The sequence below is a fragment of the Phasianus colchicus genome, chromosome Z (assembly GCF_987193195.1).
Source record: "Phasianus colchicus chromosome Z, bPhaCol1.hap1.1, whole genome shotgun sequence".
NCBI classification, from domain to species: Eukaryota; Metazoa; Chordata; class Aves; order Galliformes; family Phasianidae; genus Phasianus; species Phasianus colchicus.
In genome coordinates, this window is record NC_143476.1 from 22,902,609 (window position 1) to 22,925,136 (window position 22,528).

At 53.5% G+C, this 22,528-nt stretch overlaps 3 protein-coding genes across 3 annotated transcripts; all 3 read left to right on the forward strand.

The window, feature by feature from the left end:
• The first annotated feature begins 225 nt into the window (after nt 1-225).
• On the forward strand, nt 226-2,510 carry LOC149912721 (uncharacterized). Its single transcript, XM_090131162.1, has one exon. It carries the CDS (start codon nt 264-266, stop codon nt 1,173-1,175), a length of 912 nt encoding a protein of 303 aa, XP_089987288.1. The 5' UTR covers nt 226-263; the 3' UTR covers nt 1,176-2,510.
• A 6,468-nt stretch (nt 2,511-8,978) lies between these two features.
• Nucleotides 8,979-10,980, forward strand: LOC149912722 (uncharacterized). Its single transcript, XM_090131150.1, has one exon. The coding sequence runs from the start codon at nt 9,090-9,092 to the stop codon at nt 9,999-10,001; it is 912 nt and encodes a 303-aa protein (XP_089987276.1). The 5' UTR covers nt 8,979-9,089; the 3' UTR covers nt 10,002-10,980.
• A 4,339-nt stretch (nt 10,981-15,319) lies between these two features.
• On the forward strand, nt 15,320-19,660 carry LOC149912723 (uncharacterized). Its single transcript, XM_090131168.1, has one exon. It carries the CDS (start codon nt 17,770-17,772, stop codon nt 18,679-18,681), a length of 912 nt encoding a protein of 303 aa, XP_089987294.1. The 5' UTR covers nt 15,320-17,769; the 3' UTR covers nt 18,682-19,660.
• Nucleotides 19,661-22,528: the final 2,868 nt, after the last annotated feature.

Below are 22,528 nucleotides of genomic sequence, written 5' to 3' on the forward strand. Positions count from 1 at the left end.
CCGCCCTGCCTGGCTCAGGCAGCCGGGGCACCCAGGAGGCCGCAGCAGCAAAGGGAACCGGTAAGGGGACGCCTCAGCCTGGGCGGCCCAGCTGGGAGGGTTTCCTTCCTGAGGGACCCGGGCACTTGTTCCTCCGCTGGCGGGCTCAGCAAGTGACCGTGGCCTCTCTTCTTCTCCTAGCGTGACCCCTGCTGCTGCAGCAGCAGGGTGAGGAGCAGCCCCTCATCCCCTTCGCACTCCTGTCCACCCAGCAGCTGGACAGCATGGCCACCGAGCTGGACCGTCGCTGCCCCATTTGCCTGGACAGCATGGATGACGCCAGCTACACGATGCCGTGCCTGCACCAGTTCTGCTTTGGCTGCATCCGGCGGTGGGCTGAGAGCAGGCCCACGTGCCCCCTCTGCAAACGCAGGGTGGAGTCCATCCTGCACTCGGTGCGCGCAGACGACAGCTTTCAAGAGGTTGTCGTCGGACAGCAGGAGAGGGCCAGAACAGCACCCCGCCAGGCAGCACCAGCACAAGAGCCACCAGCGGTGCCCATTTCCCGCCAGCCTCCAGCTGTGCTCCGGCCCCTGCTGCCCTGGCTGCGCCAGGAGCTGGGGCAGCTCTTTGGGGCTGACCACAGGGCAGCCGCTGCAGCACAGCGCCGTGTCATCTCTGGCCTGTGCTTATTTGGTCTGAACGGGGGAGCGCTGACTTTGTGGCTGTTCGGCTCCCTGCGAAGCCAGACCGCCAGCTTTGTGCAACGGCTCGTCCTGCAAGCTGCATATGCATGCAATGGGCTGGTGCAACGTGTGCCTGGCCCGGAGGCCTCCCGTGCTGCCACGGGACAGGAGGGCAGCCGCGCAGCTGCCCGTGGTGCAGCTGCCTCCCAGGCACAGATCCCACAGCCCTCCAGCAGCACTGGGGAAGACAACGTGGAGGAGGAGCATCCTGTGCCCTTGACCGCTGCCCTCAGTGAGGGGCCCAGCCAGCCTCCATCCCTCCCGGCTCCATCCAGGACCGGCCAACAAACAGCCCAGGAGGAGCCGGGGGAGGCAGTGCCGGGTCCCTCCAGCACCAACAGGGCCAGGGAGCGCTCACGCAGGGCGCCTCGGCGAGCCCCAAAGAGGAGGGCCCAAGACTCTGGGGCCTCCGCACCTCCTGCCAAGAGGCCACCCCGCCGGCAGCACTAGGACACCGGCCCAGCAGCTAGCGAGAACAGGGCCGGGCCTGCAGCTGGGGCACAACCAGCCCTCAGGGGCTCGGACTGTGTCAGACCACAGAATCACAGCATGGCCCGGGTTGGAAGGGACCTCAGAGATCGGCGATCTCCAACCCCCCCGCCACAGGCAGGGCCACCAACCTCCACACGGAACACCAGACCAGGCTGCCCGAGGCCCCTCCAACCTGGCTTTGAACACCTCCAGGGACGGGGCATCCGCAACTTCTCTGGGCAGCCTCACCACTCTCCCTGTAAAGAACTTCCCCCTGACATCCCACCTAAATCTTCCCTCCTTCAACTTCAAACCTTTTCCCCTTGTCCTGCTGTTATCTACCCTTTCAAAGAGCTGACTCTGCAATAAAAGTACAGAAAAGTCTCCGTGTTGCTACCAGTGCCTTTGTCAGCGCTGTGCACGGGGGAGGTCTGACCTCTGCTGGGCCTGGAGGCCTCCCACGCTGCTGTTACCGTTTCTTTAGAACCTCCCTTAACACACTGCAAGGGCATCCATTGAGAGAGCAGGCACTGCTTTATTTCTACGCAGGGCACAAGGTGGCTCATCTCCACCCATCAAACACACCCGTCTCCCTGCACTGTCTTCTACTTGCAGTCCCAAAGGTTTCACTCCACACTGCTCCCATTGATACACAACGTGCTTACAAGGTTACACAGGCATAACTGAGCCTCCTGCGCCTGCGCAGAGGTTTTGGGGTCTTTGATGGTTGTTTGGGAAGGTGTCCCCCTCCTCACTTTGAGCTCGCTTGGGCGCAGGTTTTCTGAGGTGCTCTGCTCGTGAAGAAGCTAAATTGCTTGTGACAGGTTCTTGGCAATACCCAGCAAAGTATTTGCAAGTAGGCCCACAGTCACATGCAGAGGGAGGAATGGCACTCGCTCAAGTGGTGAAGGGGCTCTCTGGCCACGCCGCACTCATGGCTCCAAACACGCTCTCCTGTCTATCCCTAGATATAAGGGGTAATCCCTAGACAGAAGTCCGTGACAGGGGGGCCCGTGACAGGCCGGAGAGGGGGGGGGAAGGGCAGAGAGCTAGCAGATAGTTGTACCGAAGAGAAAACACAACGGCAGTAATCTGAGGAGGAACGGCAACTTACAAAATCGGCCAAATCAAACCAAACGAGAGAGACAAGAGTACCCGAAGTACGAGTCAAACCACGGAAGTGCAAGAGAAGCACGTGCTTTTCTCCGCGGGAGCTGAGACGGCTGAGCCGGGGCCGGAAGGAGAGGCAGACGCTCGGGTCCTGTCTGGACTCCACCTCACTTCCTCTTCCCTCCAGGTCGGTCCTCTGGGGATGCCGCCCTACCCCTCCTCTCCTCTCCTCTCCTCTCCTCTCCTCTCCTCTCCTCTCCTCTCCTCTCCTCTCCTCTCCTCTCCTCTCCTCTCCTCTCCTCTCCTCTCCTCTCCTCTCCTCTCCTCTCCTCTCCCGTCCCCTCCCCTCCCCTTCCCTCCCCTCCGCTCCCCTCCCCTCCCCTCCCCTCCCCTCCCCTCCCCTCCCCTCCTCTCCCCTCCCCTCCCCTCCCCTCCCATCAGGATACTCCCAATGCCCATAAGGGACGGTCAGCGGGACCAGAACATTAACTCTTTAACTCCCACTGGTCCACGTGATGTTCTGATGTGGAACACTGGCAACAAAAAATCACCAAACCATGACGTCTCCCTACAGTGGCTGGCCCTTCCGTGAGCCCACAGTGGGTCCATCCCTTCCGGTCGCACAGGGAGCACAAGTGCCAACACCTTGCCTGCGCTCCCTAGGCCAGCCTCACCCTTCCACCAGGTGCTCAACCACCAGTGCAAGCCACGACTTAACAGTTCCCCTCACTAGGCGTGAGGACGCCTAGTGTCCACCTAGCTTCTACTGGTTGGTTACTGTGCTGGAATCATGGCCCTGTTTCGAGGACGTTGCTTTTGTGATAGAGGTCTTGTGGTCAGGAGGGACATTTAGCACAGAGAAGCAATACGCCTGGAAGTAAGTATGAGCAAGCGCCTTGATTAGGCAAAATGGCAGAAATGCAAGGGCACTGCTCTTATTAAGCAGTACGCCTGCAAGATACAAGCAGAATGATAACTGCGATCAAAAATGGCGAATTACTGGCTCTAACACATCGCTGTCCCAGGGCAGGAGGGCAGCCCCACAGCTGCCCCTGGCCCAGCTGCTGCCCCAGCAGAAACTCCTGCCTCTGGCCCAGAGCCCTCCTGCAGTATGGAACAGCGTCCATGAGGTCCCACCTGCAGCTTTCTCCCACTTTTTCAAGGGAGAACTTGTCAAGCATGGCTCCTTGCCTTCCAGTCTTGCAGGACCTCTTTCCCTTCGTGACTCAACAGCCACGGGGCCTGGCCCTGCATACCTGCTGAGGCGAGGGCCACTCAATCGGCTTCACAGAACCATGCAAAATTAAGGCTGGAGAAGAACTCAAAGCTAACCAAACCCAACTGTCAGCTCATCCTCACCGCGCCCACTGAACCTCGTCTCTAAGCACCACATCTACGTGCTGCTCGATCTCCTTCAGGGACAGTGATTCCATCACTTCCCCGCGCAGCCTGTTCTAGAGCCTCAGCACTCTTTCAGATAAGAAATTCTTCCCCTATGCACTTCTTCATAATTTTCTCGGTCCTCCGCTACCAGCGATGGTGGAAGGTCTGCAAATCCTAATGTAATACATCCAACTGAAACATTAACGAAGAATGTAGTACTCCTTTCATGGAATAACTTCCTTACAATGAAATGATCAAATAGCTGTCTTTTCTTTCTTTGAGTTGTAGATTTGTAGAATCATGAAAGGGCCACTTCCTCTGGAAGAGTTAAAAAAATGTAAACTTTGAGCATGTTCTTTTTTTCTTGTTCAAAATTATTTCTATCGAAGCTGGAGGGCCAGGATTACCATTGATCATTACCATCTCATTGCTGATAGCCACCAGTGTGTTTGCTGGCTGTCGCCCCGGGTAAATTAACATTCAAATATCTGATTGGAGTACTTTTTCTTCTTTCCTCAATTTCGCCTACTAAATTAGGGCCAAAAAGTCTGGTTCTAATTCTGCACGTGGAGATCATCCTTCTTAAGGAGCCCACCATATATCTGACAGGGGCCGAGGATGAGCTCTGACATATCTGTAGGGCTTCACCAGTATAGAAGCTGTTACAAATCCCTGAATATGCACTGTTTCCCGTCTCTTCTAGCTCACAGATGCTGGCTCGGAGCAAATGGAGCAGGCAGCTTCTGTCCGTGAGGGACCTGAGAAGAAAGACAGAGCTATGAACTTTCAGGGACTTGTACCTGAAATACAATGTCACCTTCATTGTATTCACGGCAGCTCCTCCATATTCTTATTAGATGGCAGTTCCCTGCTGCATTGCAGAAGGGATACGTACCCTGAGAAGTGCTTTGACAAAGTGCCATCCCGAGGGACCTAGACAGTGGGCCCAGGTGAACCTCACGAGGTTCAACAGATCCCAATGCAAGGTCTTGCACCGGGGTCAAAGTGGGCAGCCCCCACTATCAGTACAAGCTGGGCGTTGAAAGAATAGAGCACAGCCCTGCTAAAAAGGACCTGGGGCTATCGATAGATGCCTGGACATGAGCCAGCAATGTGCAGAAAGCCAACCGTATCCTGGGCTGCATCAAAAGAAGTGTGGTCAGCTGGGAGAGGGAAGTGCTCCTGCCCTCCTGCTGGTGAGACCTGACCTGGAGTATTGCATCCAGGTGTGGAGTTCTCAGTACAGGAGAGACACGGACCTGTTGGAGCGTGTCCAGGGGAGGGCTGCAAACATGATCCAAGGGATGGAACACTTTGTCTCTTCCCCGCTCCCCCTAGTCCAGTGATCCAATATCAGCCAGTTTCACTGTTTATTCTCATTTATTCTCACTCATTCTCATTTTTCCCATCAGGGGGAAGTTCTTTACTATGAGAGTGGTGAGGTGCTGAAACAGGCTGTCCAGAGAAGTTGTGGATGCCTGGAGGTGTTCAAGGCCAGGTTGGATGGGGCCTTGGGCAGCCCGGTCTGGTATTAAATGGGGAGCTTGGTGGCTCTGCCTGTTGCAGGGGGTTGGAGATTCTTGAGTGGTCCTTGAGGTCCCTTCTAACCTCGGCCATTCTGTGATTCTGTGAGTCTGAAGTTCAGATGCTCTGCTGTAACAAAAAATATCTGCAGGAAAAAAAAAATTCTTGTTGTCACCACAAGCAGGTATACAGCCTGTGACTGTTGCCTGCTGTCCCCGTAAAACAGTACTGCCATTGTTAGTAAGAAACCTAATGTTAGCTTTGCAGGAGCTTTGGTGGGCTATTAGGGTTGTTACCCTCTTGTGCAAATTTTTAGTGCAAACTGGAAGTCAATACCAGCCGTTTTTTGTTGCGATACACGTAGCTTCAATGTGCAATAATACCAAAGACCTCAAAAATACATGCACAGGCTGAAAACGTAAGCTACAAGACTAAACAGCACTCTGGTCTGCTTCTGGTTACGGAAGATGTACTACCATAAGAGCTGGGAAAGAATACAGAATAGAACCAAGAAGCAGTCCAACAGCACAATAAGGGCACCTTACGTGTCCTGGGGAAGTTACGTCCACCAGCACTGCACAGCATACAGTCCCAGGAGCTGAGCACAACGGCTTACAACGCAACCTGAGGGGCAGTCTGACAGAATGGCATCTGATGCAGATGAAACAAAGGCGTGTCACTGAATTCTTCCGTGTGGAAACAATGGCATCCGCTGACATTCATCGACATTTGCTGCATGTTTGCGGAGACCACAAAGTGGATGTGAGCACAGTGAGGCGGTGGGTGGTACGTTTCAGCAGTGGTGACATCAACAAGGAGCAGAGGTGTATCTGTTCTGTGGAGCTGATGGCGACTATTTCTGTAAGGAGAACTCAGAACACCTACTGAACTCTGAGGAAAAAACAGGGGCTTCGGACCACAAGACACGTTGCTTGGTTGCAGTAATACCTGCTCATGAGCAAGCGCTGTAGGGAAAATCAGAATTCTGTGAGAACTGGTATTTTAGAGGTTTGCTTTAAGAAATGCTTCTTAACGAACTGCTTTTTCAGTCAGCTAATTTTTGGGGGGAACTTTGTCAATCTCTGCTTGCATATACATTCTGTGCTAATGCCGCACTCGCAAGTTGTGTTGTACAGCCAGTAATGGGTCTGAGGCGGCTTAATAAATGGCCGGTTAACATTTACAGCCATGAAATTCATCAGCCTACGCTACGGCTTGCATCAGCATACAACTCCTCAAGAAGGCAATGCACTATTCCATTTGCAATGGGGCAGGGGGCGGTAGGTGGTGCTAAATGTGCGTAGGAAAGGTCTTGGAAATCCCATTCAGCTTCATCCTGCAAAAAACACACGTACCACACAATCATAATAAATGCCATGTGAGCCTTCAGTTCCATTAGAACTTCACAGAGAGGCCCACCGTGTGTCTGCATGTCTGCTACGGCATGTTTTTGGAGTAAAACAGTCTCAGAGGCAGCCTTTGTCCAAACGCTGAGGTCGACATTGTTTCTCTGGTGCCTCTGTATGGCCAGTTGGAGGCACGGACTCAGGACAGGTAGCTAAATCCCTGAAGACTTTTAGGAAGCGTACAAAAGCACAGGACTATGACACAGATATCCAGGCCTTTGGAGACAGCAAACTTTATCCACAAATTTATTTCTAAGGAGAAAATTGTGTCTTTGTTCCCATTCCTATCAGTTTTCTAAACCATTCTCTTACCACGGTGATGGCGGTCTTCTCCTTTTTTGAACCTCTTGAGATTTCTGGTATGATTTTGCTTTTGTGTAGGACAAAGGTAAATAAACTAAGTAATCTATATTTCTCTGATCCTGTCACAGAAAATCTAAATGTTTAAAACCAAGCTGTGTGACCAATCAAAATATCACGATCTAAGTTTCTCTGGAAGAGAGAATTTCCAAACAAAATTACTTTGGTGCAATTAGATGCATCACCAGGGGAAAGCAAGCAATACCACCATGAGCTTAAAGAAGCAGAACATCTTCCAATCAGAAATCCCTTAGCTTTCCAAAACATGTGCCCCCCTTCTTAATAAAATGAAGTGTTAGTAATAATAATAGAAAGAAAATGTATCTTCTGTCCTCCTTCCTGCGAACGGGAATGGGGTTGTCTTTCTTTCTACAGAGTGAGAACTTGCAGCAGCGGAGCTGTTGACTGCAGTGCCACGTTTTCTCTCATCAGGATGCAGAAACTTTTCTGGCATTCTCACTGCCTCATTACCAAGTTTAACCACCAGAAGTGGAACTTCACTGGTGTGGCCTATTTTCTTTTCTAAGAGCATCATACGTTCAGCAAAATCTGTGGATGTTCTTTGCTTATATGAAGGTTAATGGGTAGGGTCAACATAAATGACCCACCAGAATGTCTCTATCTCGCAGTGATCTTGATTGCTTAAAGTCTACTCCCTTAAAGATTATTGCTTGAAGTCAGTACCCTAAACACCAAGCTTTGAAGTTCTCCAGCAGTTTGCACTAGGTAGAACAAGCCAGTTAGTTAACCTCCCACCCGTCCTCCTAGATTTTGAAAGATTCTCTTGGAAGAACTAAATCTCTTGATGAACTAAATGATTCTCGTGATGAACTACATGGTGAAGGTTGATTTCTCATGTGGCAGTGCCTAGACATTGTTGCAAAGAAGGACGTCATTGCTACATTTTTCTTTCTGGATTAGACCGTGTGTCCATAAGCTTGCAACAGTTGTGCACTCAGCTGCGCTTATGGATTCTGATGTCTCGCTGGTGTGATTTTTCTGTCTCCAGCCTGATCCTCCCAATTGCATGCCAACTGTTCATGTCAACTGCCTCCGAACTGGTGCTGGCAACGCAAGCCTTTCTTGCAGGACAAGTGCTCCAGCTTCACTGCCTCAGTAGTCTCCCTGGATGGGCAGTGTCACTCCTGGCTGCAGTCCTAGAAAGGAGACAGAGCCTGGATTAGGCCTGGTGCGTGCTGGGCAGAGGGGATCAGCCCTGCTGCCCCCAGCTAGGGGAGAAGAACAGGAGAAAATCTCCAGGGGCGAGCCACGGGCCGTCTTTGACTTGGTGTAGGAGGAACCAATGCACGGAGGGGGCAGGGCAGCAGTGTTGGCCTGTGGGGAGAGCCAGTTAGGCCCGTGTCCTGTTGCCTCAGAGGAAGACAGGGGTTTTGTTGAAGGCACCCCAGTGCTGTATGGATCTGGAGATTTGTCACAGCTGGGGCGATGTGGGAAGACTCGGTCAAAGCCTTGAACACAACTGCAAAATTCTGACAGCGAACAGACACAATATAGGGAACGGAACGGACAGAGGCACTGCGGAAAACCCGGATGCCATTGCTGGGCTTGGAGTGCTGCAGATGACGCTCGCCCGTTGTGACGTCACTGGCACCGCTCCCCTACGTGAGGGATAGTGACATACGCAGCAGGGGATTGTGACCTCTTGGCCCTGGCTGCCTGTAGCCGGGCACAGAGTCTCTCACTCTGGCTTGTGCCCGCACTCCAGCCGAGCGTGTCCGTGAGGTTTGGAGCGAGGAGCAAGGATAGCCTTGGTGCTGGTCTCGTGCTCTGGGAGCTGCCGACAGCCGCTCTCAGTGCTCGTCCCCAGAGCCACTACAGCTTCTTCCCCGCCCTGCCTGGCTCAGGCAGCCGGGGCACCCAGGAGGCCGCAGCAGCAAAGGGAACCGGTAAGGGGACGCCTCAGCCTGGGCGGCCCAGCTGGGAGGGTTTCCTCCCTGAGGGACCCGGGCACTTGTTCCTCCGCTGGCGGGCTCAGCAAGTGACCGTGGCCTCTCTTCTTCTCCTAGCGTGACCCCTGCTGCTGCAGCAGCGGGGTGAGGAGCAGCCCCTCATCCCCTTAGCTCTCCTGTCCACCCAGCAGCTGGACAGCATGGCCACCGAGCTGGACCGTCGCTGCCCCATTTGCCTGGACAGCATGGATGACGCCAGCTACACGATGCCGTGCCTGCACCAGTTCTGCTTTGGCTGCATCCGGCGGTGGGCTGAGAGCAGGCCCACGTGCCCCCTCTGCAAACGCAGGGTGGAGTCCATCCTGCACTCGGTGCGCGCAGACGACAGCTTTCAAGAGGTTGTCGTCGGACAGCAGGAGAGGGCCAGGACAGCACCCCGCCAGGCAGCACCAGCACAAGAGCCACCAGCGGTGCCCATTTCCCGCCAGCCTCCAGCTGTGCTCCGGCCCCTGCTGCCCTGGCTGCGCCAGGAGCTGGGGCAGCTCTTTGGGGCTGACCACAGGGCAGCCGCTGCAGCACAGCGCCGTGTCATCTCTGGCCTGTGCTTATTTGGTCTGAACGGGGGAGCGCTGACTTTGTGGCTGTTCGGCTCCCTGCGAAGCCAGACCGCCAGCTTTGTGCAACGGCTCGTCCTGCAAACTGCATATGCATGCAATGGGCTGGTGCAACGTGTGCCTGGCCCGGAGGCCTCCCGTGCTGCCACGGGACAGGAGGGCAGCCGCGCAGCTGCCCGTGGTGCAGCTGCCTCCCAGGCACAGATCCCACAGCCCTCCAGCAGCACTGGGGAAGACAACGTGGAGGAGGAGCATCCTGTGCCCTCGACCGCTGCCCTCAGTGAGGGGCCCAGCCAGCCTCCATCCCTCCCGGCTCCATCCAGGACCGGCCAACAAACAGCCCAGGAGGAGCCGGGGGAGGCAGTGCCGGGTCCCTCCAGCACCAACAGGGCCAGGGAGCGCTCACGCAGGGCGCCTCGGCGAGCCCCAAAGAGGAGGGCCCAAGACTCTGGGGCCTCCGCACCTCCTGCCAAGAGGCCACCCCGCCGGCAGCACTAGGACACCGGCCCAGCAGCTAGCGAGAACAGGGCCGGGCCTGCAGCTGGGGCACAACCAGCCCTCAGGGGCTCGGACTGTGTCAGACCACAGAATCACAGCATGGCCCGGGTTGGAAGGGACCTCAGAGATCGGCGATCTCCAACCCCCCCGCCACAGGCAGGGCCACCAACCTCCACACGGAACACCAGACCAGGCTGCCCGAGGCCCCTCCAACCTGGCTTTGAACACCTCCAGGGACGGGGCATCCGCAACTTCTCTGGGCAGCCTCACCACTCTCCCTGTAAAGAACTTCCCCCTGACATCCCACCTAAATCTTCCCTCCTTCAACTTCAAACCTTTTCCCCTTGTCCTGCTGTTATCTACCCTTTCAAAGAGCTGACTCTGCAATAAAAGTACAGAAAAGTCTCCGTGTTGCTACCAGTGCCTTTGTCAGCGCTGTGCACGGGGGAGGTCTGACCTCTGCTGGGCCTGGAGGCCTCCCACGCTGCTGTTACCGTTTCTTTAGAACCTCCCTTAACACACTGCAAGGGCATCCATTGAGAGAGCAGGCACTGCTTTATTTCTACGCAGGGCACAAGGTGGCTCATCTCCACCCATCAAACACACCCGTCTCCCTGCACTGTCTTCTACTTGCAGTCCCAAAGGTTTCACTCCACACTGCTCCCATTGATACACAACGTGCTTACAAGGTTACACAGGCATAACTGAGCCTCCTGCGCCTGCGCAGAGGTTTTGGGGTCTTTGATGGTTGTTTGGGAAGGTGTCCCCCTCCTCACTTTGAGCTCGCTTGGGCGCAGGTTTTCTGAGGTGCTCTGCTCGTGAAGAAGCTAAATTGCTTGTGACAGGTTCTTGGCAATACCCAGCAAAGTATTTGCAAGTAGGCCCACAGTCACATGCAGAGGGAGGAATGGCACTCGCTCAAGTGGTGAAGGGGCTCTCTGGCCACGCCGCACTCATGGCTCCAAACACGCTCTCCTGTCTATCCCTAGATATAAGGGGTAATCCCTAGACAGAAGTCCGTGACAGGGGGGCCCGTGACAGGCCGGAGAGGGGGGGGAAGGGCAGAGAGCTAGCAGATAGTTGTACCGAAGAGAAAACACAACGGCAGTAATCTGAGGAGGAACGGCAACTTACAAAATCGGCCAAATCAAACCAAACGAGAGAGACAAGAGTACCCGAAGTACGAGTCAAACCACGGAAGTGCAAGAGAAGCACGTGCTTTTCTCCGCGGGAGCTGAGACGGCTGAGCCGGGGCCGGAAGGAGAGGCAGACGCTCGGGTCCTGTCTGGACTCCACCTCACTTCCTCTTCCCTCCAGTTCGGTCCTCTGGGGATGCCGCCCTACCCCTCCTCTCCTCTCCTCTCCTCTCCCCTCCCCTCCCCTTCCCTCCCCTCCCCTCCCCTCCCCTCCCCTCCCCTCCCATCAGGATACTCCCAATGCCCATAAGGGACGGTCAGCGGGACCAGAACATTAACTCTTTAACTCCCACTGGTCCACGTGATGTTCTGATGTGGAACACTGGCAACAAAAAATCACCAAACCATGACGTCTCCCTACAGTGGCTGGCCCTTCCGTGAGCCCACAGTGGGTCCATCCCTTCCGGTCGCACAGGGAGCACAAGTGCCAACACCTTGCCTGCGCTCCCTAGGCCAGCCTCACCCTTCCACCAGGTGCTCAACCACCAGTGCAAGCCACGACTTAACAGTTCCCCTCACTAGGCGTGAGGACGCCTAGTGTCCACCTAGCTTCTACTGGTTGGTTACTGTGCTGGAATCATGGCCCTGTTTCGAGGACGTTGCTTTTGTGATAGAGGTCTTGTGGTCAGGAGGGACATTTAGCACAGAGAAGCAATACGCCTGGAAGTAAGTATGAGCAAGCGCCTTGATTAGGCAAAATGGCAGAAATGCAAGGGCACTGCTCTTATTAAGCAGTACGCCTGCAAGATACAAGCAGAATGATAACTGCGATCAAAAATGGCGAATTACTGGCTCTAACACATCGCTGTCCCAGGGCAGGAGGGCAGCCCCACAGCTGCCCCTGGCCCAGCTGCTGCCCCAGCAGAAACTCCTGCCTCTGGCCCAGAGCCCTCCTGCAGTATGGAACAGCGTCCATGAGGTCCCACCTGCAGCTTTCTCCCACTTTTTCAAGGGAGAACTTGTCAAGCATGGCTCCTTGCCTTCCAGTCTTGCAGGACCTCTTTCCCTTCGTGACTCAACAGCCACGGGGCCTGGCCCTGCATACCTGCTGAGGCGAGGGCCACTCAATCGGCTTCACAGAACCATGCAAAATTAAGGCTGGAGAAGAACTCAAAGCTAACCAAACCCAACTGTCAGCTCATCCTCACCGCGCCCACTGAACCTCGTCTCTAAGCACCACATCTACGTGCTGCTCGATCTCCTTCAGGGACAGTGATTCCATCACTTCCCCGCGCAGCCTGTTCTAGAGCCTCAGCACTCTTTCAGATAAGAAATTCTTCCCCTATGCACTTCTTCATAATTTTCTCGGTCCTCCGCTACCAGCGATGGTGGAAGGTCTGCAAATCCTAATGTAATACATCCAACTGAAACATTAACGAAGAATGTAGTACTCCTTTCATGGAATAACTTCCTTACAATGAAATGATCAAATAGCTGTCTTTTCTTTCTTTGAGTTGTAGATTTGTAGAATCATGAAAGGGCCACTTCCTCTGGAAGAGTTAAAAAAATGTAAACTTTGAGCATGTTCTTTTTTTCTTGTTCAAAATTATTTCTATCGAAGCTGGAGGGCCAGGATTACCATTGATCATTACCATCTCATTGCTGATAGCCACCAGTGTGTTTGCTGGCTGTCGCCCCGGGTAAATTAACATTCAAATATCTGATTGGAGTACTTTTTCTTCTTTCCTCAATTTCGCCTACTAAATTAGGGCCAAAAAGTCTGGTTCTAATTCTGCACGTGGAGATCATCCTTCTTAAGGAGCCCACCATATATCTGACAGGGGCCGAGGATGAGCTCTGACATATCTGTAGGGCTTCACCAGTATAGAAGCTGTTACAAATCCCTGAATATGCACTGTTTCCCGTCTCTTCTAGCTCACAGATGCTGGCTCGGAGCAAATGGAGCAGGCAGCTTCTGTCCGTGAGGGACCTGAGAAGAAAGACAGAGCTATGAACTTTCAGGGACTTGTACCTGAAATACAATGTCACCTTCATTGTATTCACGGCAGCTCCTCCATATTCTTATTAGATGGCAGTTCCCTGCTGCATTGCAGAAGGGATACGTACCCTGAGAAGTGCTTTGACAAAGTGCCATCCCGAGGGACCTAGACAGTGGGCCCAGGTGAACCTCACGAGGTTCAACAGATCCCAATGCAAGGTCTTGCACCGGGGTCAAAGTGGGCAGCCCCCACTATCAGTACAAGCTGGGCGTTGAAAGAATAGAGCACAGCCCTGCTAAAAAGGACCTGGGGCTATCGATAGATGCCTGGACATGAGCCAGCAATGTGCAGAAAGCCAACCGTATCCTGGGCTGCATCAAAAGAAGTGTGGTCAGCTGGGAGAGGGAAGTGCTCCTGCCCTCCTGCTGGTGAGACCTGACCTGGAGTATTGCATCCAGGTGTGGAGTTCTCAGTACAGGAGAGACACGGACCTGTTGGAGCGTGTCCAGGGGAGGGCTGCAAACATGATCCAAGGGATGGAACACTTTGTCTCTTCCCCGCTCCCCCTAGTCCAGTGATCCAATATCAGCCAGTTTCACTGTTTATTCTCATTTATTCTCACTCATTCTCATTTTTCCCATCAGGGGGAAGTTCTTTACTATGAGAGTGGTGAGGTGCTGAAACAGGCTGTCCAGAGAAGTTGTGGATGCCTGGAGGTGTTCAAGGCCAGGTTGGATGGGGCCTTGGGCAGCCCGGTCTGGTATTAAATGGGGAGCTTGGTGGCTCTGCCTGTTGCAGGGGGTTGGAGATTCTTGAGTGGTCCTTGAGGTCCCTTCTAACCTCGGCCATTCTGTGATTCTGTGAGTCTGAAGTTCAGATGCTCTGCTGTAACAAAAAATATCTGCAGGAAAAAAAAAATTCTTGTTGTCACCACAAGCAGGTATACAGCCTGTGACTGTTGCCTGCTGTCCCCGTAAAACAGTACTGCCATTGTTAGTAAGAAACCTAATGTTAGCTTTGCAGGAGCTTTGGTGGGCTATTAGGGTTGTTACCCTCTTGTGCAAATTTTTAGTGCAAACTGGAAGTCAATACCAGCCGTTTTTTGTTGCGATACACGTAGCTTCAATGTGCAATAATACCAAAGACCTCAAAAATACATGCACAGGCTGAAAACGTAAGCTACAAGACTAAACAGCACTCTGGTCTGCTTCTGGTTACGGAAGATGTACTACCATAAGAGCTGGGAAAGAATACAGAATAGAACCAAGAAGCAGTCCAACAGCACAATAAGGGCACCTTACGTGTCCTGGGGAAGTTACGTCCACCAGCACTGCACAGCATACAGTCCCAGGAGCTGAGCACAACGGCTTACAACGCAACCTGAGGGGCAGTCTGACAGAATGGCATCTGATGCAGATGAAACAAAGGCGTGTCACTGAATTCTTCCGTGTGGAAACAATGGCATCCGCTGACATTCATCGACATTTGCTGCATGTTTGCGGAGACCACAAAGTGGATGTGAGCACAGTGAGGCGGTGGGTGGTACGTTTCAGCAGTGGTGACATCAACAAGGAGCAGAGGTGTATCTGTTCTGTGGAGCTGATGGCGACTATTTCTGTAAGGAGAACTCAGAACACCTACTGAACTCTGAGGAAAAAACAGGGGCTTCGGACCACAAGACACGTTGCTTGGTTGCAGTAATACCTGCTCATGAGCAAGCGCTGTAGGGAAAATCAGAATTCTGTGAGAACTGGTATTTTAGAGGTTTGCTTTAAGAAATGCTTCTTAACGAACTGCTTTTTCAGTCAGCTAATTTTTGGGGGGAACTTTGTCAATCTCTGCTTGCATATACATTCTGTGCTAATGCCGCACTCGCAAGTTGTGTTGTACAGCCAGTAATGGGTCTGAGGCGGCTTAATAAATGGCCGGTTAACATTTACAGCCATGAAATTCATCAGCCTACGCTACGGCTTGCATCAGCATACAACTCCTCAAGAAGGCAATGCACTATTCCATTTGCAATGGGGCAGGGGGCGGTAGGTGGTGCTAAATGTGCGTAGGAAAGGTCTTGGAAATCCCATTCAGCTTCATCCTGCAAAAAACACACGTACCACACAATCATAATAAATGCCATGTGAGCCTTCAGTTCCATTAGAACTTCACAGAGAGGCCCACCGTGTGTCTGCATGTCTGCTACGGCATGTTTTTGGAGTAAAACAGTCTCAGAGGCAGCCTTTGTCCAAACGCTGAGGTCGACATTGTTTCTCTGGTGCCTCTGTATGGCCAGTTGGAGGCACGGACTCAGGACAGGTAGCTAAATCCCTGAAGACTTTTAGGAAGCGTACAAAAGCACAGGACTATGACACAGATATCCAGGCCTTTGGAGACAGCAAACTTTATCCACAAATTTATTTCTAAGGAGAAAATTGTGTCTTTGTTCCCATTCCTATCAGTTTTCTAAACCATTCTCTTACCACGGTGATGGCGGTCTTCTCCTTTTTTGAACCTCTTGAGATTTCTGGTATGATTTTGCTTTTGTGTAGGACAAAGGTAAATAAACTAAGTAATCTATATTTCTCTGATCCTGTCACAGAAAATCTAAATGTTTAAAACCAAGCTGTGTGACCAATCAAAATATCACGATCTAAGTTTCTCTGGAAGAGAGAATTTCCAAACAAAATTACTTTGGTGCAATTAGATGCATCACCAGGGGAAAGCAAGCAATACCACCATGAGCTTAAAGAAGCAGAACATCTTCCAATCAGAAATCCCTTAGCTTTCCAAAACATGTGCCCCCCTTCTTAATAAAATGAAGTGTTAGTAATAATAATAGAAAGAAAATGTATCTTCTGTCCTCCTTCCTGCGAACGGGAATGGGGTTGTCTTTCTTTCTACAGAGTGAGAACTTGCAGCAGCGGAGCTGTTGACTGCAGTGCCACGTTTTCTCTCATCAGGATGCAGAAACTTTTCTGGCATTCTCACTGCCTCATTACCAAGTTTAACCACCAGAAGTGGAACTTCACTGGTGTGGCCTATTTTCTTTTCTAAGAGCATCATACGTTCAGCAAAATCTGTGGATGTTCTTTGCTTATATGAAGGTTAATGGGTAGGGTCAACATAAATGACCCACCAGAATGTCTCTATCTCGCAGTGATCTTGATTGCTTAAAGTCTACTCCCTTAAAGATTATTGCTTGAAGTCAGTACCCTAAACACCAAGCTTTGAAGTTCTCCAGCAGTTTGCACTAGGTAGAACAAGCCAGTTAGTTAACCTCCCACCCGTCCTCCTAGATTTTGAAAGATTCTCTTGGAAGAACTAAATCTCTTGATGAACTAAATGATTCTCGTGATGAACTACATGGTGAAGGTTGATTTCTCATGTGGCAGTGCCTAGACATTGTTGCAAAGAAGGACGTCATTGCTACATTTTTCTTTCTGGATTAGACCGTGTGTCCATAAGCTTGCAACAGTTGTGCACTCAGCTGCGCTTATGGATTCTGATGTCTCGCTGGTGTGATTTTTCTGTCTCCAGCCTGATCCTCCCAATTGCATGCCAACTGTTCATGTCAACTGCCTCCGAACTGGTGCTGGCAACGCAAGCCTTTCTTGCAGGACAAGTGCTCCAGCTTCACTGCCTCAGTAGTCTCCCTGGATGGGCAGTGTCACTCCTGGCTGCAGTCCTAGAAAGGAGACAGAGCCTGGATTAGGCCTGGTGCGTGCTGGGCAGAGGGGATCAGCCCTGCTGCCCCCAGCTAGGGGAGAAGAACAGGAGAAAATCTCCAGGGGCGAGCCACGGGCCGTCTTTGACTTGGTGTAGGAGGAACCAATGCACGGAGGGGGCAGGGCAGCAGTGTTGGCCTGTGGGGAGAGCCAGTTAGGCCCGTGTCCTGTTGCCTCAGAGGAAGACAGGGGTTTTGTTGAAGGCACCCCAGTGCTGTATGGATCTGGAGATTTGTCACAGCTGGGGCGATGTGGGAAGACTCGGTCAAAGCCTTGAACACAACTGCAAAATTCTGACAGCGAACAGACACAATATAGGGAACGGAACGGACAGAGGCACTGCGGAAAACCCGGATGCCATTGCTGGGCTTGGAGTGCTGCAGATGACGCTCGCCCGTTGTGACGTCACTGGCACCGCTCCCCTACGTGAGGGATAGTGACATACGCAGCAGGGGATTGTGACCTCTTGGCCCTGGCTGCCTGTAGCCGGGCACAGAGTCTCTCACTCTGGCTTGTGCCCGCACTCCAGCCGAGCGTGTCCGTGAGGTTTGGAGCGAGGAGCAAGGATAGCCTTGGTGCTGGTCTCGTGCTCTGGGAGCTGCCGACAGCCGCTCTCAGTGCTCGTCCCCAGAGCCACTACAGCTTCTTCCCCGCCCTGCCTGGCTCAGGCAGCCGGGGCACCCAGGAGGCCGCAGCAGCAAAGGGAACCGGTAAGGGGACGCCTCAGCCTGGGCGGCCCAGCTGGGAGGGTTTCCTTCCTGAGGGACCCGGGCACTTGTTCCTCCGCTGGCGGGCTCAGCAAGTGACCGTGGCCTCTCTTCTTCTCCTAGCGTGACCCCTGCTGCTGCAGCAGCGGGGTGAGGAGCAGCCCCTCATCCCCTTCGCACTCCTGTCCACCCAGCAGCTGGACAGCATGGCCACCGAGCTGGACCGTCGCTGCCCCATTTGCCTGGACAGCATGGATGACGCCAGCTACACGATGCCGTGCCTGCACCAGTTCTGCTTTGGCTGCATCCGGCGGTGGGCTGAGAGCAGGCCCACGTGCCCCCTCTGCAAACGCAGGGTGGAGTCCATCCTGCACTCGGTGCGCGCAGACGACAGCTTTCAAGAGGTTGTCGTCGGACAGCAGGAGAGGGCCAGAACAGCACCCCGCCAGGCAGCACCAGCACAAGAGCCACCAGCGGTGCCCATTTCCCGCCAGCCTCCAGCTGTGCTCCGGCCCCTGCTGCCCTGGCTGCGCCAGGAGCTGGGGCAGCTCTTTGGGGCTGACCACAGGGCAGCCGCTGCAGCACAGCGCCGTGTCATCTCTGGCCTGTGCTTATTTGGTCTGAACGGGGGAGCGCTGACTTTGTGGCTGTTCGGCTCCCTGCGAAGCCAGACCGCCAGCTTTGTGCAACGGCTCGTCCTGCAAGCTGCATATGCATGCAATGGGCTGGTGCAACGTGTGCCTGGCCCGGAGGCCTCCCGTGCTGCCACGGGACAGGAGGGCAGCCGCGCAGCTGCCCGTGGTGCAGCTGCCTCCCAGGCACAGATCCCACAGCCCTCCAGCAGCACTGGGGAAGACAACGTGGAGGAGGAGCATCCTGTGCCCTTGACCGCTGCCCTCAGTGAGGGGCCCAGCCAGCCTCCATCCCTCCCGGCTCCATCCAGGACTGGCCAACAAACAGCCCAGGAGGAGCCGGGGGAGGCAGTGCCGGGTCCCTCCAGCACCAACAGGGCCAGGGAGCGCTCACGCAGGGCGCCTCGGCGAGCCCCAAAGAGGAGGGCCCAAGACTCTGGGGCCTCCGCACCTCCTGCCAAGAGGCCACCCCGCCGGCAGCACTAGGACACCGGCCCAGCAGCTAGCGAGAACAGGGCCGGGCCTGCAGCTGGGGCACAACCAGCCCTCAGGGGCTCGGACTGTGTCAGACCACAGAATCACAGCATGGCCCGGGTTGGAAGGGACCTCAGAGATCGGCGATCTCCAACCCCCCCGCCACAGGCAGGGCCACCAACCTCCACACGGAACACCAGACCAGGCTGCCCGAGGCCCCTCCAACCTGGCTTTGAACACCTCCAGGGACAGGGCATCCGCAACTTCTCTGGGCAGCCTCACCACTCTCCCTGTAAAGAACTTCCCCCTGACATCCCACCTAAATCTTCCCTCCTTCAACTTCAAACCTTTTCCCCTTGTCCTGCTGTTATCTACCCTTTCAAAGAGCTGACTCTGCAATAAAAGTACAGAAAAGTCTCCGTGTTGCTACCAGTGCCTTTGTCAGCGCTGTGCACGGGGGAGGTCTGACCTCTGCTGGGCCTGGAGGCCTCCCACGCTGCTGTTACCGTTTCTTTAGAACCTCCCTTAACACACTGCAAGGGCATCCATTGAGAGAGCAGGCACTGCTTTATTTCTACGCAGGGCACAAGGTGGCTCATCTCCACCCATCAAACACACCCGTCTCCCTGCACTGTCTTCTACTTGCAGTCCCAAAGGTTTCACTCCACACTGCTCCCATTGATACACAACGTGCTTACAAGGTTACACAGGCATAACTGAGCCTCCTGCGCCTGCGCAGAGGTTTTGGGGTCTTTGATGGTTGTTTGGGAAGGTGTCCCCCTCCTCACTTTGAGCTCGCTTGGGCGCAGGTTTTCTGAGGTGCTCTGCTCGTGAAGAAGCTAAATTGCTTGTGACAGGTTCTTGGCAATACCCAGCAAAGTATTTGCAAGTAGGCCCACAGTCACATGCAGAGGGAGGAATGGCACTCGCTCAAGTGGTGAAGGGGCTCTCTGGCCACGCCGCACTCATGGCTCCAAACACGCTCTCCTGTCTATCCCTAGATATAAGGGGTAATCCCTAGACAGAAGTCCGTGACAGGGGGGCCCGTGACAGGCCGGAGAGGGGGGGGAAGGGCAGAGAGCTAGCAGATAGTTGTACCGAAGAGAAAACACAACGGCAGTAATCTGAGGAGGAACGGCAACTTACAAAATCGGCCAAATCAAACCAAACGAGAGAGACAAGAGTACCCGAAGTACGAGTCAAACCACGGAAGTGCAAGAGAAGCACGTGCTTTTCTCCGCGGGAGCTGAGACGGCTGAGCCGGGGCCGGAAGGAGAGGCAGACGCTCGGGTCCTGTCTGGACTCCACCTCACTTCCTCTTCCCTCCAGTTCGGTCCTCTGGGGATGCCGCCCTACCCCTCCTCTCCTCTCCTCTCCTCTCCCCTCCCCTCCCCTTCCCTCCCCTCCCCTCCCCTCCCCTCCCCTCCCATCAGGATACTCCCAATGCCCATAAGGGACGGTCAGCGGGACCAGAACATTAACTCTTTAACTCCCACTGGTCCACGTGATGTTCTGATGTGGAACACTGGCAACAAAAAATCACCAAACCATGACGTCTCCCTACAGTGGCTGGCCCTTCTGTGAGCCCACAGTGGGTCCATCCCTTCCGGTCGCACAGGGAGCACAAGTGCCAACACCTTGCCTGCGCTCCCTAGGCCAGCCTCACCCTTCCACCAGGTGCTCAACCACCAGTGCAAGCCACGACTTAACAGTTCCCCTCACTAGGCGTGAGGACGCCTAGTGTCCACCTAGCTTCTACTGGTTGGTTACTGTGCTGGAATCATGGCCCTGTTTCGAGGACGTTGCTTTTGTGATAGAGGTCTTGTGGTCAGGAGGGACATTTAGCACAGAGAAGCAATACGCCTGGAAGTAAGTATGAGCAAGCGCCTTGATTAGGCAAAATGGCAGAAATGCAAGGGCACTGCTCTTATTAAGCAGTACGCCTGCAAGATACAAGCAGAATGATAACTGCGATCAAAAATGGCGAATTACTGGCTCTAACACATCGCTGTCCCAGGGCAGGAGGGCAGCCCCACAGCTGCCCCTGGCCCAGCTGCTGCCCCAGCAGAAACTCCTGCCTCTGGCCCAGAGCCCTCCTGCAGTATGGAACAGCGTCCATGAGGTCCCACCTGCAGCTTTCTCCCACTTTTTCAAGGGAGAACTTGTCAAGCATGGCTCCTTGCCTTCCAGTCTTGCAGGACCTCTTTCCCTTCGTGACTCAACAGCCACGGGGCCTGGCCCTGCATACCTGCTGAGGCGAGGGCCACTCAATCGGCTTCACAGAACCATGCAAAATTAAGGCTGGAGAAGAACTCAAAGCTAACCAAACCCAACTGTCAGCTCATCCTCACCGCGCCCACTGAACCTCGTCTCTAAGCACCACATCTACGTGCTGCTCGATCTCCTTCAGGGACAGTGATTCCATCACTTCCCCGCGCAGCCTGTTCTAGAGCCTCAGCACTCTTTCAGATAAGAAATTCTTCCCCTATGCACTTCTTCATAATTTTCTCGGTCCTCCGCTACCAGCGATGGTGGAAGGTCTGCAAATCCTAATGTAATACATCCAACTGAAACATTAACGAAGAATGTAGTACTCCTTTCATGGAATAACTTCCTTACAATGAAATGATCAAATAGCTGTCTTTTCTTTCTTTGAGTTGTAGATTTGTAGAATCATGAAAGGGCCACTTCCTCTGGAAGAGTTAAAAAAATGTAAACTTTGAGCATGTTCTTTTTTTCTTGTTCAAAATTATTTCTATCGAAGCTGGAGGGCCAGGATTACCATTGATCATTACCATCTCATTGCTGATAGCCACCAGTGTGTTTGCTGGCTGTCGCCCCGGGTAAATTAACATTCAAATATCTGATTGGAGTACTTTTTCTTCTTTCCTCAATTTCGCCTACTAAATTAGGGCCAAAAAGTCTGGTTCTAATTCTGCACGTGGAGATCATCCTTCTTAAGGAGCCCACCATATATCTGACAGGGGCCGAGGATGAGCTCTGACATATCTGTAGGGCTTCACCAGTATAGAAGCTGTTACAAATCCCTGAATATGCACTGTTTCCCGTCTCTTCTAGCTCACAGATGCTGGCTCGGAGCAAATGGAGCAGGCAGCTTCTGTCCGTGAGGGACCTGAGAAGAAAGACAGAGCTATGAACTTTCAGGGACTTGTACCTGAAATACAATGTCACCTTCATTGTATTCACGGCAGCTCCTCCATATTCTTATTAGATGGCAGTTCCCTGCTGCATTGCAGAAGGGATACGTACCCTGAGAAGTGCTTTGACAAAGTGCCATCCCGAGGGACCTAGACAGTGGGCCCAGGTGAACCTCACGAGGTTCAACAGATCCCAATGCAAGGTCTTGCACCGGGGTCAAAGTGGGCAGCCCCCACTATCAGTACAAGCTGGGCGTTGAAAGAATAGAGCACAGCCCTGCTAAAAAGGACCTGGGGCTATCGATAGATGCCTGGACATGAGCCAGCAATGTGCAGAAAGCCAACCGTATCCTGGGCTGCATCAAAAGAAGTGTGGTCAGCTGGGAGAGGGAAGTGCTCCTGCCCTCCTGCTGGTGAGACCTGACCTGGAGTATTGCATCCAGGTGTGGAGTTCTCAGTACAGGAGAGACACGGACCTGTTGGAGCGTGTCCAGGGGAGGGCTGCAAACATGATCCAAGGGATGGAACACTTTGTCTCTTCCCCGCTCCCCCTAGTCCAGTGATCCAATATCAGCCAGTTTCACTGTTTATTCTCATTTATTCTCACTCATTCTCATTTTTCCCATCAGGGGGAAGTTCTTTACTATGAGAGTGGTGAGGTGCTGAAACAGGCTGTCCAGAGAAGTTGTGGATGCCTGGAG